Source organism: Glycine soja, chromosome 5 (genome assembly GCF_004193775.1).
Source record: "Glycine soja cultivar W05 chromosome 5, ASM419377v2, whole genome shotgun sequence".
Taxonomy (NCBI): domain Eukaryota; kingdom Viridiplantae; phylum Streptophyta; class Magnoliopsida; order Fabales; family Fabaceae; genus Glycine; species Glycine soja.
In genome coordinates, this window is record NC_041006.1 from 2,497,374 (window position 1) to 2,517,370 (window position 19,997).

At 32.2% G+C, this 19,997-nt stretch overlaps 2 protein-coding genes across 3 annotated transcripts; both read left to right on the forward strand.

The window, feature by feature from the left end:
- The first annotated feature begins 1,590 nt into the window (after positions 1 to 1,590).
- On the forward strand, positions 1,591 to 8,495 carry LOC114413789 (probable aldehyde dehydrogenase). The gene is made up of 15 exons (XM_028378324.1): positions 1,591 to 1,720; positions 2,159 to 2,262; positions 2,674 to 2,741; positions 3,460 to 3,517; positions 3,663 to 3,776; positions 4,088 to 4,171; positions 4,996 to 5,100; positions 5,483 to 5,596; positions 5,886 to 6,017; positions 6,105 to 6,194; positions 6,360 to 6,449; positions 7,166 to 7,375; positions 7,492 to 7,602; positions 7,986 to 8,065; positions 8,154 to 8,495. Exons 1-15 carry the CDS (start codon positions 1,591 to 1,593, stop codon positions 8,290 to 8,292), a joined length of 1,629 nt encoding a protein of 542 aa, XP_028234125.1. The 3' UTR covers positions 8,293 to 8,495.
- Positions 8,496 to 10,398: 1,903 nt separating this feature from the next.
- LOC114411877 (probable aldehyde dehydrogenase) lies at positions 10,399 to 17,715 on the forward strand. Of its 2 annotated transcripts, none has more exons than XM_028375606.1 (16): positions 10,399 to 10,553; positions 11,031 to 11,113; positions 11,550 to 11,653; positions 12,064 to 12,131; positions 12,833 to 12,890; positions 13,015 to 13,128; positions 13,444 to 13,527; positions 14,312 to 14,416; positions 14,759 to 14,872; positions 15,150 to 15,281; positions 15,378 to 15,467; positions 15,623 to 15,712; positions 16,403 to 16,612; positions 16,727 to 16,837; positions 17,247 to 17,326; positions 17,415 to 17,715. In XM_028375606.1, the coding sequence occupies exons 1-16, from the start codon at positions 10,471 to 10,473 to the stop codon at positions 17,551 to 17,553; spliced, it is 1,665 nt and encodes a 554-aa protein (XP_028231407.1). In that variant the 5' UTR covers positions 10,399 to 10,470; the 3' UTR covers positions 17,554 to 17,715. The 2 variants fall into 2 exon arrangements, with proteins under 2 accessions (XP_028231407.1, XP_028231408.1); XM_028375607.1 differs by having other exon boundaries at positions 11,034 to 11,113.
- Positions 17,716 to 19,997: the final 2,282 nt, after the last annotated feature.

Sequence of the window (19,997 nt, forward strand, 5' to 3'; positions counted from 1 at the left end):
TTTCAGGTATATTGTTATTTATTTCTCCTTTTTTATATTTATTTTTGTTGTTATGTTTATATCATTAATGAATCATATTTTATTCATTTATTTCAATAAATCTAGTTGTTGTAAATCTAGTTGCAGGAAAACTAACTTATTTTAAGAAATTAGTTTGTAGAAAATAATTGTGATACTATTATAATAAATCTCTCGTTAAAGAACAATTTATTTTAATTTATATTAGTTTATTTTAGAATACTATGTTGATGATAATAAATGAATCAATTTTATTACTTTTTGACATTTGATAATATTATGTTAATTATATTAGATATGTGGATAAATCATGATATAAAATAATAGTTATAAGAAAATAAAAAAATTAAATTTAAATGGATAATTCGTTGGCCCGAATCGAACCATTTATAAATGAATTGAGTTAAAAAAATGTGAAAACCGAATGAAATCAAACCAATCAAATTTGATTGAGTTAGGTATTAAATTTGATCAAAATTGATCTAAACTGATGTGTGAATACCCCTAATATTATATTATGCTCCCCCAACAAATGAACAAACAAATAGTAGAAATACAACTGAAAAAAATATTTATTTAGAAGAAAATAGAAATTGAAAAGTTAAAAGGTATTCTTTTATTGGAAAAATAGGAAAGCCATCTTCTACCCTGTAATTCAGACTTCAGTCGTTCCAGACTTTAATCGTTAATCAATTCGATACCCAGCTTGTTCTGTGATTTAGTTGAAATAGCCGCCAGTTATCTGAGTTGAAATTATGCTCATTGGAACTTTGATTCGTTCGACGATCAACTTGGGGTTCTCCAATAAAAAAATATAATAGAAAAAGTATATTTTATATGTATTTAGGTTTCTTACATCAAACAATAGAAAAAATGATTTTGAATGTTTATGATTAGTTCCGTGTTCTGCTTACAAACACCGATATTTCCGAGACTACTTTTTGTTACAGAAACATTTTAAGATGTTAGTTCTATAAAAAAAAATGATTTTAGTAACTAAGGACTTGGGAATAAGCAATTTAGCTAATGATTACCTGAGCTGAGTACTGTTTAGAAATTAGCAAGGCTAAAACTCTAAACTAGAATGTATCTTCACTGATTTACTTGCATCATAATAATACTTTATTGGCTACAATTCGCTGTCGTTTTGAAGGCCCAATTGGTTTGCTATTGTTGGTCTTACTACATTTACGCAAATTGACCGGGTTAGATCATATTTCGGAATTTAAGTCGAGCCGCTGTAGCACTGTATTATTTTTTATTTCTTCTTTTAAATAACTCACGGGGATGCTAGAAAAGTCATTTTTAAATTTCTTTGACACAGAAATAATTCTTCATCAGAGTTTACTTCCTGATTAATCAGGATCCTTTTTTTTTTTTTTATGAACCGGAGGGTTGATACCAAAAAAGAAAAGTCATTTCGTAATTTCCTCCAAGTCACCTTTTTTATAAAATAAATTCAAAGATTAAAAGTATTAGCTTTAGTAATTCTTTTTTATTTGATCATATTTATTGTACATATTTCTAAAATAGTTTATTATTACTTGATTTCATTACTATAATTTGTGATACATGTGTTTATTGCGTGTTTTGAGTGCTGAATTCATTTTTACGATATGTAGGTTTGCTCATTCATTACCATTTGCAACTGTACAAGCAGAAGAGATATCGGACTCTAGGCCTGCTGAAGTTTTGAACCTGGGTATGGCCCAAAACCTTTGATGTTTGTGTTCTTTGCAGAGGGGCATCAGTACTCTTATGAATTTCATAATACTTTGGATAAATTTGGTGATTGAAGATTGAGAAGGGTTTCCATCATAAAATGTACTTAAATATTTTTCCATCTCTATTTTACATGATTCTGTCTGCTAGGGGTGAAACCTGCTTTTCAAGTATTTATCAAATACAAAAGCAGTTCGTTAAATATTATGTTCATCAATGAAATTGAAATTTGATGAAAAAGAAAGGATTCCTGAACATATTTCCCACAATTTTGTTTCCTTCTATACATCAGAATCTGAATGGTACTGATTGATATTGTAAATTTCTGAACCACATTATTGATAAATTCATTTTTAATTTAACTTATTGTGCTCTGCTTTGATGGCTATCACTCTGAATGTATTGTCTTCACTTTCAGTGCAAGGTAAATGGGCAGGATCTTCAAATTGGAATACAGTTGTGGATCCTTTAAATGGAGATTCATTTATTAAAGTTGCTGAAGTTGATGAAACAGGCATTCAGGTGCATCCCTGTAATGAATTATTTGTCTTGTTCGCTTAATATTTTATTTTGAAATATGTTTCTTTTGTTGCACGCATAAAGAACTGCTGCTTAGGGACAATTCAGCATGATGTGCTCAAGGCTGTATTCTTTTATTAGTTCCTCACCCTTCATACTATGAAATATAAAGTAACTGAGTTATTATGTTATTACTTATTAGTAACCACCCACCGCACCTATTTTTTGAATAGGAGATTCAAGTTTGAAGCTTCAACCTCTGCCTGTGAGACAGAGTTCTCATCATTTTGTAAAAAATGAAAAGAAATAAATTTCAATTCGAAGGCTATATATGAGTTGGTACTTGATTGGAATTCAACAGATGGTTTGAGACAGAGATCTTTACTAATTTTTTCCTTTTGTTTGACTTATCAGCCCTTTGTGGAAAGCTTGTCCAGCTGTCCCAAACATGGTGTACACAATCCTTTTAAGGCACCAGAGAGGTATGACCAGATTATCCTTTGTATCTATTCATTTTCTTTATAGAAATAGAAGCATATAATAATCTTTTTTCTTTGTTGGATTAATGTTTGTCATAAACGTCAAAGAACGAAAAAAAAAATGATAGGAACCTCATCCTCAACATAAACATTTATGCCTTATGTTGTCCATTATAGGAGACTGTTGCCCAAATGGGATTTTGCTGCGGATGTAAGCATAGGTGGATTATCTAGATTAACCCTAGAGGTTTCAGCCTTATTTTTGTAAATAATACAGCAGTTTTCTGGATAGCAAATGACACGACAGTTTAGTTTTTCATTTTTCTTTTGAAACAGAACATTAGGTGATTTTCAGATGATTAGTTTGCTAGGTGTGAATGGAACGGAAGTGCTTATCCTTTTCGGGTGTGTTTCAATAGTTCCTGACAAAGCAAAGTTTGGATTGTAGCATAAACTTCCAACCTCGATGGTTTCAAAGTTCTGATAGGAGGAGTAACTAAAATATATGGGGCTCTGGTATTCTAAAGCTGGCTATGATAAGAGTTAGAGTAAATAAACTTCCTAATGTCACCCAGCGGTTATTTTCTCTTGAAGAAAGCAGCTGACTTAGGCATTTTAGTTACAAGTATTTTATGCTTTAGAGCATGATATCAATTCTTATGTTCTTATTTTGGCTATCTATATGAAATTTAATCTGTTTTTTGCTATAAATCTTTTGCAGATATCTCATGTTTGGAGAGATATCTGCTAAGGCAGCTCACATGTTATCACTTCCTAAGGTATTTCAAACTAAGGAAAGATTTTTTAATTTTATTATTAGTTTTTTACTATTACTTTATTATGTATTGTTACCTGTTGTATTCAAGATCAACTTTTTCTTCTTTAATTGGAAACATTAAATAATTTATACTGCATGACCCTCAGGTTTCAGATTTCTTTACGAGGTTAATACAAAGAGTTTCTCCAAAGAGTTACCAGCAGGCTTTTGGGGAAGTCTATGTGACACAAAAATTTCTAGAGAATTTTTGTGGAGATCAGGTATATCAAAATAAGACATGTTAGTGCTAAATAAATGAAATTCCAAGTAAAAATATGCCATTCGCTGTAAGGAATGATAGAAGAATCAAAATTTCACATTGACTTGTAGATATTGATCAATTTCGTTTCTATCATTGATACCTAGATTCTTTGTTAGTGGCAGAATTTAACACCGATACATGTACACATGGAAACACCCACACAAAACTAACATTATTTATTTATAATATATGGTTTCCCTATGATGTTACAAAGCTCATATAATTCCTTTAGTGATTTCTTCTTTGTTGTATTTAACAAAATATTGACAGGTTCGTTTCCTGGCAAGGTCTTTTGGTGTACCTGGAAATCATCTTGGACAACAAAGCCATGGTTTTCGTTGGCCATATGGTCCTGTAAGGATTTTGTTTTGTTTAGCTTTGTTATGTTTTTAATTGGTATACTATGTTCTAAAGGTAAAAAAATGAGTCTATGGCATTCTCTCACCAACAGTGTTTGTTTATTTGTGCCTAAATTATCAATTACCTTGTGGTCAAGCCAGTAAGTTTATGGAAGTAATGGGTTAAGTGTACTCTAAGAGGTGGAAGAAATGAAAAATAAAAGCAAGTTTTCCAAAATAAAACTTAGTAGTATGTAATAATTGTGACTATGAGATTTATTATTAAGAAGGTGGATTGTGGTAATTATGCTAATTCAGATGCATCTATAGTTCTATACATCAAGCCAATGTACATTGATGACCTTGATTGGAGCGGCTCATTGCCCTTTGGTTCTATAGTAAAATAAAGATCACCTTTTATCCCAAAACAGAAAAGAAAAGAAAAGAAAAAAGGAATATTGCCTGAGGTTTCAATTAGTTACATATGATAATAAGGCAAAACCCTGGACTTAGGTATTCTTTCTTGCAAGAAAACTCAAGTCATTTGTAAGGTAAATGGTATCTTTGATAAAAAAAAAGTTTTTTGTTATTTACAGAAAGGTTTATGTCCTACAGATGTCACTTCTACTCATGAAAAGAGTTCACAAAGAATTAGATGTTTTCTGATTTTGAATTGAATTTTGTTTTTTGATTAGTGATGCCATGTGGAGAACTGGAGATGTTTTGCAGTTTTTTCATGAGTGTCTGGTTTAGTAAGTGAATGCATAGATTTTTTCACACACCATAAACATTCACCTTCCCCTCCTGTCGTAATTTTAAAGCTGAAAGTATGTTCTGTAGGTGGCAATTATTACTCCTTTTAATTTTCCCTTGGAGATTCCTGTCCTTCAATTGATGGGTGCACTCTATATGGGCAACAAGCCAGTCCTTAAAGTTGATAGCAAGGTGAGTTCTTTTGGCTCTGATTTTGGCATACTTTATGACATTACATCGAATACAAAATTGATACAGGGCTAGCTTCTAGGCTGCATGAAATATTGATCACAATCAGTTGTGGTGAAAAATATTGTTATCTGATGTTTTTCCCCGTGTGTTTATGAGTGTGCTTTTGGGGGGAGGGGGGGGGCAGGGGAGGGGTATTTTAGCAATATTTTTTTACTTGGTTGATACCTTCATCTAGTTAAAGAAACCATTGTATGATTCATATCTATTGCTCTTCTTATTTTACTCTTCATCTATTGGATTTTGGACATGTGAATTTTATTTGTTTTTAAATTCAAATCTTTCTACAGTTACAATGCTGAACCATCGACTCAAATTGTTGTAGGTGAGCATTGTTATGGACCAAATGTTGCGCCTGCTTCATAACTGTGGTTTACCTCTAGAAGATGTAGACTTCATAAATTCTGACGGGAAGACAATGAACAAACTGTTACTGGAGGTTGGTTGTTTGGTACCTTCTTTTTTTCATCCAATGCATTGATTCTACAGAGCATAATATTATTCCTGATAGATTGCCAAATTACTTTTATGATTCTATTTCTTGCTGACCTCAATGTTAACTCATTGACCTCAATGTTAACTCATATTGACCTTTTCTTGTAATTTTGTTGGATCTTATTGGCTTTTGACTCCGTTATTTTGTGGTAATCATATATCAATATTTGTATATGATTACATGTTCCTTTTATAATATGATATTGGATTATGAAGTAGTATTGAATTTGCAGGCAAATCCACGGATGACGCTTTTTACTGGTAGTTCAAGAGTGGCAGAGAAGTTGGCTGTTGATTTGAAGGGCCGCGTTAAATTGGAAGATGCTGGATTTGACTGGAAAATACTGGGCCCTGATGTCCTTCAGGTTTCTTACAATCTTTTGTGGATACCATAAAGGCACTAATTCAATTTTCAGTTCTATAATAGTTTCTCTATGGTATCTTGGTTTCAGGAAGATTACATAGCCTGGGTCTGTGATCAGGATGCATATGCATGCAGTGGTCAGAAATGCTCGGCACAGTCATTGTTATTTATGCATGAGGTCTGTTACATTGGTTATTATGAGAACTTTGTTCATGATTAAATGTCCCCAAGAACTACGGGGAAGATGTACATAAGTACATTGGGTTTTTATTTTTAATATGCATGTTACGAGTTTATGTATCGTGTCTTTACTAACTTCATGGTTTGGATTTCCCTTGTTCAGAACTGGTCTAAAACTTCCTTGCTATCTAAGTTGAAAGATCTTGCTGACAGAAGAAAATTGGCAGACTTGACAGTCGGCCCAGTTCTCACAGTAAGTATTACATGTCTGTTGTTTCCCCCTTTTAGTAATTGGTCGGATTTAACATTTAAAATTGCTTTGGTGGCCTGCTTGAAGTTTGTGGCAAATCTTCTCTTGAAGATAACAAAAGTTCAACCAGCTTTGTAATATTTTATAAATTTAATTATTGAACGGATTCATTCTTGCAAGTTGCAAGTTATATGCAAAATGTAATAGTTTCAAATTTCAATTATCACCCCATATTCCAAAATCCCCTTTTCATTACATTTACAATATGGACAAGTTATCCATGCTTTTGTGTGATGGTTAAAGAAGGGAGGGTAAGGCTTTAAATATCAAACGATGCAGCTATGCAATTGATTTGTCCTCAGCCATTTAGAGCAATCTTCAGTACATTATTGACAGACTAAGAAGTTTGGACACTGATTTGTGTTTATTCATTTTATAATATTTAATTAATGATACTGTTGGGATGATGATTAAATTTAATGTTTATGCCTTAGCCGATACTTTCGATTTGATTTGGTAGACATTGAACCTTATATATCTAAAAATGAATAATTTGGTAAACTGTTTCTTGATGCATCCAGACAGGATGTTATGTTTAATTATTTAATTAGTAATTAATTTGCTGGTGCATCTTTGCTGGAATAATCATTTGCTTTATTCTATGCAATGCCAAGCTTAGTTTATTTGAAATTCATGATTTTTCATCTTATATGTTGCAGGTTACGACTGATTCAATGCTTGAACACATCAATAAGTTGCTTGAGATACCAGGATCAAAGTTGCTATTTGGGGGTCAACCTTTAGAGGATCATTCAATTCCACCTATTTATGGTGCTATGAAACCAACAGCTGTCTATGTTCCTCTTGAGGAAATTATGAAGGCTAAGAATTTTGAGCTTGTGACAAGAGAAATATTTGGACCATTTCAGGTATGAAAAGCGAGACTTGGAACATGAAAATAAAGTTTTCAGATGGATTTTCTAAAAGAATAATATCTGGTTGCTCTGTTGTGAGATAAATAATTTCTATATATATATATTTGCAGATTGTTACGGATTACAAAAGCAGTCAACTATCAGTTGTATTGGATGCTTTGGAAAGAATGCATAACCATTTAACAGCTGCTGTAGTTTCCAATGATCCTTTGTTTTTACAGGCAAGACTTTTATAACTTAAATTTATGACATGAACGATTTATCAATTTTTAAGCAAGTCTCAATTTAATATGACTCCTATCAACTTTTCTCATTGTCCATTTTGGTCATAAAGATCATTAATTCCTTATGTTTCATATTTCATGCATGAAACAAAATTATGGCTATTTAGGGGATTGGACTCTATTTATACTGCACGTCTAAAAGTTTATTCTACATAATATGATATGATATCAATCGCCTGCAAGATTTTTTGTGGTAATTAGAGTTCAACTCCAAAATTGAGATGGCTGACACTTATATTCAACATGCTACTTGTCTGCTGAGCACATAATAAGTGTGCTATCTTCTGATTTGATCATTGTGATTAAAACCTTATTTGCAGGAAGTCATTGGCCAATCAGTAAATGGTACTGCTTATGCTGGTTTAAGAGCAAGGACAACCGGAGCTCCACAGAATCACTGGTAAATTGATATTTTTTTAAACTTGTTTTACCTGTACATAACTAAGAAATGATTCTTTAATTTGTTGAAAATAATAATTTCATTGCAGGTTTGGACCCGCTGGTGATGCTAGAGGTGCAGGAATTGGAACACCAGAGGCTATAAAACTTGTATGGTCTTGCCACAGAGAAATAATCTATGATTTTGGGCCTGTGCCAAAGAATTGGGAAGTTCCTCCTTCTACTTGAAAAAAGTCCTATTTATGATAGGACCAATGAGATTAGGAATGTCGATTGTGGGGGTTGGGTTGTCCTATTTATGATGGGAACAATGAGATTAGAAATGTAATCGGGGAGGAAGTATATTAGCATGTAGGAATGCCATAAGTCCCTAACCCCTCCATGACATTTTTAGATTTTATAATAAATTTATGAAAAATTATTTTTGATAAGGCTTTTTAACTACTAAAATATAGTTGGTATGCTCATCATTGGTTGAGGTGCTGACATGATAAAAGGAAGAAAATTATATAGATGCCAAACAGAGTAGAATACGTTATTCATATCTAAATAATTTAAAGAATTGGCTTAGTGCTCCTTTTGCACAATCTCAATTTGAAGTTGCTGTCTAGTGTAAGGCTTGTCGGTCCTTACATGTTATGGGCCCTAGGGTCTAGATGAAATAATAAAATAAAACCCCTATATATCTCCAAGTATTTTAAAATATAAATATGTTGCATGAAAAAAGTAGGACAAATAATTCTATTAAAAATGATGTGTTTTATTCTGTTAAGCAAATAACATAAATGAATAAATAAGAGGATAAGACCTTATAGAATATGCAATTTTTGTTGTCCAAGTTTGCAATGAGGACATACTATAGCATCTGAACTAGGATCACCAGGTGATCCAGTGGTTTTCTTTATTGTGTCTTTATGCTTATGTAGGAGACGCTAAAAAGGAAAGCTTGTACCCGAATTTTTAAAAAAGGGGTTATTCTGTTTCATGCATCTCGGACAATTAAAGATAGTCATTTTACTTGCATTGACGAAGAACAGTCGCATAATGCAAATTCAAATCCCGGAGCAATTTTTTTTCTTTTAATTTGCGACAATCTTTTTTGCGTTGGTAGTTTAATTTCAGTATCTTTTCCATTACCTATCCATCAATTCAAAAATACCTCCGGATCTTCACTCCAAACATAGAGAATTCATAGGGGATTGAAGGAAAAAAAGAGAGAAGTGGAGATGAATTTGAACAGAGATGCAATGGGTGGTTTCTGGGGACTCGAGCAATGCTTCTGTAGAAACTAGAATCAAACGAATGCTAAGATTTTATTTTATTTTTATTGACAAATGTTATTTTGCTGATTTTATTAAAAATATTAGCATAGATTTGAACGTGCGATTTCTTTTCTCTTCCTTCTCCCTTTATTCTTTATGATTACTACTAGACTAATATTATATCGTACAGTAAAAACATCCTCTATTGCACTTATACTTTACTACAGGCAAATGACGCATTTCGTGCCTTACTTTTTACAAAGCAAAATAATTAAATATGTTGTTCACATTTTTTGAGAATGGTAGTTATCATTATAATAATTATAAATTATAGATTATAGTTTATAGATTATGCAGTTGCACTTGTTATTAACTAAAAATTACTTATTTAATAAATTTCATTCATAAAATTATAATTTTCAATTTTTTTAGTGAATACTAAAGAAAATATTAAAAAGTACAGTATATCCCTAACATCTTATATTAATAGCCTTGTCATAGTCACGTGTTAATATTTTTTTTTTTGTCTGGATTGGAGATCATATAATATTTTTAATAATTTATTGGATTAACGATTAATTTCATTCATTATGAGGTTTATTAGGTGTGATTGTCATTAACACGAGATAATTTTGTACTCGGAGAAGAATCGAACCAGCTGGTATTTTGATATGATGCATCTTAAAAAATTTTATTTCTTGGTTAATAATTATTTTTTAGAATAAATTTTAATTTTTTATAACATTTTATACATATTTAAATCAGGAAATGCATTTAAATTTTTAACTAATACAGTATTTTTTATTAAAATAATAGAAAGATTTGTAGGAATACTTAAAAAAAGTAAAATCTTCCACTAATTGAGGCAGTCCAAATCTGTTACGGAAACCCATGCTATCTCCATGTGACATTTGTTACTAAGACCGGGTAATAGTATGGTGCGACTGACTCACTCGTACGTGTCCAACACGTGGGTTATAGAATCTAGAAGATTACGTTCAGAATCAAACTATCAAACTTGAAAGTGACACTTTTTTTTTTTTAATATTTATACGAATAAATTGGAGGAGAGTGTGTCACTTCATTTTGAACTCAACTGAAAGTGAGTGTGTGAAGGTAGGGTTTTAGAAACTGATCCTACGGCATGTTCATGTTTTTGGTTAGCAGAGTAACTAAGGATTCAATTTCACGCAACCGCAATGCCTTTGCTTCTTTTGCTTTCTCTAGGTATCTCTTGTTTTTGTTTGTCTCCTAAAATTGATTCACTGAGGATTTTAATTTATTCAATTTTCGTAATGCTGATCCTCCTTTAATTAGTGGAATTTAATAATTTTAATAGTTGATCACTTCACTGATCTATTTGTATCATAATAAATATATTTTTGGCAGCAGTTTACTGGTTTTGGGAGGTCCTATTGAATTGCTACTTTGGTCTAATTGCATTTATCCAAACTGATTGGGTTGGATCATTTTTCAGAACTCAAGTCAAGAGCAGCTGGGGCATTGTGTTGATTTTTATTTTTTTAGTTAAATAACTCACAGGAATGCTAGAAAAACCATTTTGTAGTTTCATTCAATTCCCTTTTAAAAAAAACAAGATAAAAGTATTATATAAGCTTTAACTGGTGATTCTTTTTTATTCGGTTATATTTATTGTATATAATTCTAAAATATTAACGCTAAATTCATGTTTACAATATATAGCAGGTGTGCTCATTCATTATCATTTGCCACAGTAGAAGCAGAAGAGATATCAGGTTCTAGGCCTGCTGAAGTTTTGAACCTGGGTATGGCAAGCAACCTCTGATGTTATTGTTCTTTGCAGATATTATTAGTACTCTTAAGAATTTCATAATCGGATAAATTTGGTGATTTAAGATTGAAAAGGGTTACCATCATAAGATGTACCTGAATCTTTTTTCATCTCTATTTTCCATGATTCTGTCTATAAGTTGTCCAACCTGCTTTTCAAGTATTTATCAAATCCAAAAGCATATTGTTAAACATTATGTTCATCAAAGAAATTGATATGTGATGGAAAAGGAGGGATTCCTGAACATATTTCCCTTAATTTTGTTTACTCCTATGCATCAAAATCTGAATTGTACTTAGTTTAGTGTTATTGTAAATTTGTGCTACACCTATTTATCAACAATTCATCTTTAAACAAACTTATCGTGCTGTACTTCGATGACTATCCCTCTGTATTGTCTTCACTTTCAGTGCAAGGTAAATGGGTAGGATCTTCAAATTGGAACACAATTGCAGATCCTTTAAATGGTGACTCATTTATTAAAGTTGCTGAAGTTGATGAAACAGGCATTCAGGTGCATCCCTGTAATGAATTATTTGTCCTGTTAACTTAATATTTTATTTTGAAATATGTTCCTTTTGTGGCACTCACAAAAAACTGCTTCTTAGTGAGAATTCAGCTTGATATTATCAAGGTTGTATTCTTTTATTACTTCCTCACCCTTCAAACTTCAAACGATGAGATATGAATTGCCTGAGGCATTATCTTACTAGACACCACTTACCACGCCTGTTGTTTGAATAGGAGGTTCATGTTTGAAGCTTCAACCTGTGTGTGTGACACAGGGTTCATCATTTTGTGAAAACAAAAAAGAAATTAAATTTCAATTTGAAGACTTTAGATGAGTTGGTACTTGGTTGGAATTCAACATTTAGTTTGAGACAGAGATCTTGACTAAATTTTTTCTTGTGTTTGACTTATCAGCCTTTTATAAAAAGCTTGTCCAGCTGTCCCAAACATGGTGTACACAATCCTTTTAAGGCACCAGAGAGGTAAGTGCAGATTGTTCTTTCTCTCTCTTCTTCATTTTCTTATAGAAATAGAAACATATAAAAATATCTTTCTTTTGGTTGAATTTCCATAGAGGTCAAAAAAGAAAACAATTATTGGAACCTCATGGTTGAATATAAACCTCTATGCCCTGTATTCTCCATTATTGGAGACTGTTGCCCAAATGGGTTTTTGCTGAGGATGTACGCATAGGTGGATTATCTAGAATATTCCCAGAGGTTTCGGCCTTTTTTTAAAACCTTTTGTAAATGATACATTATTTTTTTGGATAGCATATGACACGACAATTTAGTTATTTTTCTTTTGAAATGGAAACGTGAGATATGGTTGGTTTGCAAAGTGTGAATGGAAGTACTAATCCTTTTTAGGCGTGCTTCCATTTTTCCTGACTAAACAAAGGTTGGATTATAGAATGAACTTCATCCCGGTTGGTTTTAAATTTCTGCTATGAGGAGTAACTAAAATGCATGAGGCCCTGGTATTCTAAAGCTGCATATGATAAGAATGAGAATAAATAAACCGTCTACTGTCACACACCTTTCATTTTCACTTTATGAAAGCAACCGACTTGAGCATTTGTTGCAAGTATTTTATGTTTCAGAGCATGATTTCAATGCTTATGCTCTTATTGTGGCCATCTTTTATGAAATATAATGTGGTTTTCATTATAAATCTTTTGCAGATATCTTATGTATGGAGATATATCTACTAAGGCAGCTCATATGCTATCACTTCCTAAGGTATTTCAAACTAAAGATTTTTTTAAATTTTACTTTATTATGTATAGCTGTTACCTGTTGTATTCAAGATAAACTTTTTCTTTTTTAATTGGAAAAATTAAATAATCTATACTGTGACCCTCAGGTTTCGGATTTCTTTACAAAGTTAATACAAAGAGTTTCTCCAAAGAGTTACCAGCAGGCTTTTGGGGAAGTTTATGTGACACAAAAGTTTCTAGAGAATTTTTGCGGGGATCAGGTATATCAAAATAAGATATGTTAGTGCTAAATAAATGTAATCCCAAGTACAAATATGCCATTCTCTGTAATGGATTGATGGAAGAATCTAAATTGCTCATTGAATGGTATGTATTGATAAATTTCCTTTTGAATTCTATCATTGATACCTGGATTCTTCATTGGTGGGGGAATTCAGTCCTGGTACATGCGCGCACACCAACACCCACAAAACTAACATTGTCTTATGTGATTTCCCTAGGATGTTACAAAGCTCATATAATTCCTTTAGTGATTTCTTCTCTGTTCTTGCTTCAATTTAACAAAATCTTTACAGGTTCGTTTCCTGGCAAGGTCTTTTGGTGTCCCTGGAAATCATCTTGGACAACAAAGTCATGGTTTTCGTTGGCCATATGGTCCCGTAAGGATTTTGTTTCATTTATTTTTGCTGTCTTTTAATTGGTATACTCTATTCTATAGGCAAAAAATGAGTCTGTCATTCTCTTACCAATGGTGCTTGTTTATTGTGCCCAAATTATCAATTACCTTGTGGTCAAGCACGTTAGTCTATGGAAGTAATTAGTTAAGTGTACTCTAAGAGATGGAAGAAATGGAAAAGGAAAGCAAGTTTTTCCAAAATAAAACCCAGTAATATGTAATAATTCTGTGGCTTTGGTTTAGTAATAAGAAGGTGGAATGTGGTAGAACTGTTTAATATGCCAATCTAGTTACTTCTATATGTCAAGCCAATGTAAATTGATGACCTTGGCAGGAGTGGCTAATTTCCCTTTGGTTATTAAGTAAAATAAAAATTGTCTTCTATCCCAAAAAAGAAAAGAAAAGATAAAGGAATACTTCCTGAGGCTTCAACTTTTTACATACGAAGGGAAGTCAAAACCCTGGGCTCCAGTACTATAAGAATGCCTAAGTCTTTTATAAGTGCTATCTTTGATCAAAAATAGTTTTTTGTCTTCAAAATAAAATTGTTCTATAGTGTAACTTCTACTCAAGAAAACAGATAAAAAATGGAATTGGATTTTTCTGATTTTGGATTTAGTTTTATTTAGATTAGTGATGATGTGCAGAGATGTGTTGCACTTTTTTCGTGATTGCCTGTTTAGTAAGCAAATCTTTAGATTCTTTTACACGCCAAAAATATTGACCTTCTCGTGATGTAATCTTAAAGCTGAAAGTGTATTCTGCAGGTGGCCATTATTACTCCTTTTAATTTTCCCTTGGAGATTCCTGTCCTTCAATTGATGGGTGCCCTTTACATGGGCAACAAGCCAGTCCTTAAAGTTGACAGCAAGGCAAGTTCTTTTGGCTCTGTTTTTGGCATACTTTTATAACATTATACAGGGCAAGATTCTAGGCTGCATGAAATATTGATCACAATCAATTGTGGATGAAAATAATCGCAATGCTTTTTCTCCCTGTAAGCGTTTGTGTGGGGATTATGTATTTTTCCTGCCATGCAATATTCTTTGATTCGGTTGGTATTCTCATTCAGTTAAAGAAATATATCTATTGCTCTTTCACATCCTTATTTTGATTTTCATCTATCAGATTTTGGAAACATTAATTTTATTTGCCTTTAAAATTCAAATCTTTCAGCAATTATAATTCTGAATTATTGACTCAAATTAATGTAGGTGAGCATTGTTATGGAACAAATGTTGCGCCTGCTTCATACCTGTGGCTTACCTGCAGAAGATGTAGACTTCATAAATTCTGATGGGAAGACAATGAACAGGCTGTTGCTGGAGGTTGGTTGTTTTGTTTGGTACCTTTGTTTTCACATCTAAGGCATTCATTTTGCAGAGAATAATGTTATTCCTGAAAGATTGCCAATTTACTTATATGCTTCTATTTCATGATGATCTCAATGTTAACTCATATTGACCTCTTTTTTTGAGTCTTGTTGAATTCTATTGCCTTTTAAGCTCCTTTATTTTGTGCTAATCATATATCAATATTGATATGTGGTTACATGTTCCTTTTATAGTATGTCAATGACATTAGATCTTGAAATTATATTTACAGGCAAATCCACGAATGACCCTCTTTACTGGTAGTTCAAGAGTGGCAGATAAATTGGCTGTTGATTTGAAAGGTCGCGTTAAATTAGAAGATGCTGGATTTGACTGGAAAATACTGGGCCCTGATGTCCATCAGGTTTTTTACAACATTTTTTTGTGGATATCATAAAGGCACTGACTCAATTTTCAGTTCTATAACAGTTTTTCTATGGTTTCTTGGTTTCGGGATCAGGAAGATTACATAGCGTGGGTCTGTGATCAGGATGCATATGCATGCAGTGGTCAGAAATGCTCAGCACAATCATTGTTATTTATGCATGAGGTCTGTCACATTGGTTATTTTCAGAACTTGTTCATGTTTAAATGTCCTCAAGAACTAGGGTGAAGATGAAGATGTGCAATTGTTATTTATTTTGTAAGATGCACTTTACGCATTGCATCTTTACTAACTTCAGGATTTGAATTTCCCTTGTTTAGAACTGGTCTAAAACTTCCTTGCTATCTAAGTTGAAAGATCTTGCTGAGAGAAGAAAGCTAGAAGACTTGACAATCGGCCCAGTCCTCACAGTAAGTGTTTTTTTTTTCTTAAAAGGAAGAAATATAAGAAAAAGAAAGTAAATGGAGACTCACAGTATTATATGCCAGTCATATCCCCCTATTAGTAAATTGAACTAGGATTTAACTTTTAGAACTGTTTTGGCGGTGCACCCAAAGTTTGTGGCATTCTTCTCTTTAAGGTGATGAAAGTTCAAAGTGCTTTGTAATATTTTTTAACTTTAATTATATGACTGGATTCCAGTGTTCATTGTGATAACTTATATGCAAAATGCAATAGTTGCAATTATCATCCCTTTTACATTACATTTACAATATGGAGAAGGTAGCTATACTTTTATGTAATGATTAAATGAGGGGGTTGGGGGAGGGGGGATGGGAGGATATGCAACTGATTTGTCCTCAGTCAATTGATTTGTGTTATATTATTTGATTAATGATACTGCTGGGATGATGAGTCAAATTCAAAGTTTTTGCCTTAGCTGATGGAGATTGTACATCATTGGTGGGCAGTGAACATATATATCCAAAAAATCAATAGCTTTTTGATAAACCATTTCTTCGTTCATCCAAACAGGATGTCATAATATTTATCTAGTTCTTCATTTGCTGATATGCATTTGGCAGAATAATTGTCTTCTTTCTTTCATGCAATGACAAGTTTCATTTGAAATTCTTAATTTTTCTTCTCATATGTTGCAGTGTACGACTGGTATGATGCTAGAACACAAGAATAAATTGCTTGAGATACCAGGATCAAAGCTGCTCTTTGGGGGTAGTCCTCTAGAGAACCATTCAATTCCACCTATTTATGGTGCCATTAAACCAACAGCTGTCTATGTTCCTCTCGAGGAAATTATGAAGGATAAGAATTTTGATCTTGTAACAAAAGAAATATTTGGACCCTTTCAGGTAAAGAAAGAGACACTGAGAACATGAAAATAAAGTTTTCATATGTCTGCTTTAAAAAATAATAATCTACTCTGGTCTTTTTGTGAGATAAATATTTTCTATTTATGTTTTCAGGTTATCACGGACTACAAAAACAGTCAACTATCAGTTGTATTGGATGCTGTGGAAAGAATGCATAACCATTTAACGGCTGCTGTAGTTTCAAATGATCCTTTGTTTTTACAGGCAAGACTTTTATAACTCAAATTGTCAATTTCTACTCAGTTCTCGATTTATCATGACTCCTATACATTTTCTTGTTGCCCATTTTGGTTATAAAATCATTAATTACTTTATTTTGGTAATTGTGTTTCATTCATGTAATAAAATTAGTGTTGTTTAGGGGATTGGACTCTATATTTATGCTGCACATCGAAAAATTTATTCTCCATTTTCATAACTTTGTAGTAAGTAACTACAGTCTAACTCTTCAAAAATTGAGCTGACTCACATTTCTTTAATATCCAACATGCTACCTGTATGCTTATCGTATAGATGAGTTTGATATCTTCTGAAATATTTATCATGAATGTGCTTTATTTGTGTCAGGTTCTTTATCTGATGGGATTATTTATGATTAAACACATATTTGCAGGAAGTTGTTGGCAATTCAGTAAATGGTACTACTTATGCTGGTCTAAGAGCAAGGACAACCGGAGCTCCTCAGAATCATTGGTAACTCAATATTTTTTTGAGTTTGTTTTACTTGTACATGAGTAAGAAATGATGTTTCGATTTGTTGAAAACAATAATTCTATTACAGGTTTGGTCCCGCTGGCGACGCTAGAGGTGCAGGAATTGGAACACCGGAGGCTATAAAACTTGTATGGTCTTGCCACAGAGAAGTTATATATGATTTTGGACCTGTGCCAAAGGATTGGAAAACTCCTCAGTCCACTTGAAAAAAAGTCCTATCAATGATAGCAGGAACAATGAGATTAGGAATGTAGATGGGAAGGAAGTATGTTTAGCATGTAGCTCATTTCAACGCCCCTCTGACATTTTTAGATTTTTAATAAATTTATGGAAATTGAGTTTTGATTTACCTTTTTTATAACTAAATATATTTGCTTGTGCTTATTGGTTGTGGTGCTGACATTATAAAAGGAAACGAATTTTTTTGATGCTAAACGGCCAGTTAGTCCTGGAATTAGAGAAACTAATAAAAAGTCCCTCAAATTAATCTAAAATATAACTTTCACCGGTCAATGTAGTTAACAGTTAACACTACTGATTTAGCAAGTTAAGTGCCATGCAAGTATTTCATGTCATGTGTCATCCCAATTAGCACCGACCAAAATGAACAATTTAATTATTCAATCACATGTTGCATGACCTCTTTCTTGGTCTCTACCTTCCCTGATTCTGTTTCTCTCCCCTCTTTGAAGGTCTGTTTCTCTGTTCGTATATAAAAATTTGATTTTGCATTCACTTGGATTGAAATGCACCAATACACACAAACGGACAAGTACATATGTCGCAGCAAAAACACACATCCATAGTTCGCGGATCTAAAAATTGTAACTTAACATTTATAGCATATTCTAAGGAAGAAAAAATGAGGAAAATATGGAGAAAAGAGCTAACATGATTCACACAACTACACGTCACTAGGCACTATAAAAGTTCAGAGAGAAAATAAAAGATAAATATATTGTTGAAAAACAACCCTCGAGCCAACTCCCTGGCGTGCTTCGCTGAGTGTTAGTACCATAAGACAACCCCAGCATAGACTAGGTTGTTTGTTATTATTCATTTGACTTGTTGCACTTTAAGGTGATGTAAACATGACTTTCTCAATCACCTCTTGCCAGGTTCCTTTTTCTTCTCCTTTATTTATTTATTTTTGACGCTACCATTGCAGAATGCTGATCATATTTGAATCTAGGGAGGAGCTCAAGGTCCCTATGCAGAAAAGTTGTTTTAACACCCTATTGTTTCAACTCTAGGTTATACTGATTGTTTAAGTTAAAAACTAAAAACTGAACATGAGTGAAGTGGGAGAAGAAAGTATAAAAAAAAAAAAGAAAGATCACAACCAGCAGAAAATGTTAGAAGATAGAATTTTATTTTCGTTCTGATTTTTTCAGCATACATAAGTGACTTGTAGTTAGTGAAAATACAAAGTTACAAGCAACACAACACACCCCATACTGACTTAGCTTAACCACTCCCTTAAACACAAGGTCTTTCATTCAATTTCACCTACTACATGTTGACAAATACTAACTTATATCAGAAACATAACAACAACATATTTTAATACCAAAACAAGACAAATCTCAATTCTAACACTGATTCACGCTTGCCATCAAAATCCTTATAGAATAATGTTTTTACTACAAGTAAAAAGATTTTATTGTTGTCAATCATTTCTACTTGGATAAAATGGTTTCCTTTGTCATTTGTACCTTACCTTCTTTTCACCTGGAATACCTTCCCTTTTTTTTTTCTTTCTTAAATATCCATTTGCATCTAACTACCCTTTGATTATTAGGTAGATCCACATGCTTCCAAGTTTGTTTTTGATCCATGGACTCAATCTCTTCATTTACAACTTGCATCCACTTCTGACTTTCCTTGCTCTCCATAGCCTCTATGAAATTCCTTAGTTTTGGGTATAGAATCTCTTCAACTACATTAAGAGCATAACAAATAACAGTAGCATAGTGCATACCCATATCTCTCAGTGGGTATAATCGTCTTCTCCGTTCTATCCCTGATCAATTGATAGTATGGTACAAACCGTGATTGTTGATCTGCATTGTTTGTTAATGTGCCACTATCGATTGTTGATGTAGCATTATTGTATATCGTGTGAAAATTATTTTTTTAGAAATTAACATAAAAAGATTTAAATAATCTTAAAATTCAATTTATCTAGAATTGAAAAATAATTATCTCTTAATAATGGTAAAATAATATTGTAAGAAATACTTTAAGTATCATAAGCATATTTAAAATAATAATAAAATTGTTAATTAATATTTACAATATATATGTCTTAATATATTTTTTTGAAACGATGTATATTAATATTATAATCTTAAATATATTCTATACTATTAATAAAAAGAATATGATATTTAGGTGTAGAATTTTTTTTTCCATTTTATCCTTTAAATTTTTTAATTTTTTTTTATACTTATAACTATTCTCTTGAATCAACCCACATCCCACTCACATTCTAAAAACTATCCAATATTATTTTTATTTTCCAAAAAATTTGAGAGGTGTCTTTTTTCCACCTAGTATAAATAAAAAATAAGATTAATAATGAATATAAACCATGTTAATAAAATATAAAGAATGAAAATATAATAAACTATTATTTTTTTGAGGTATA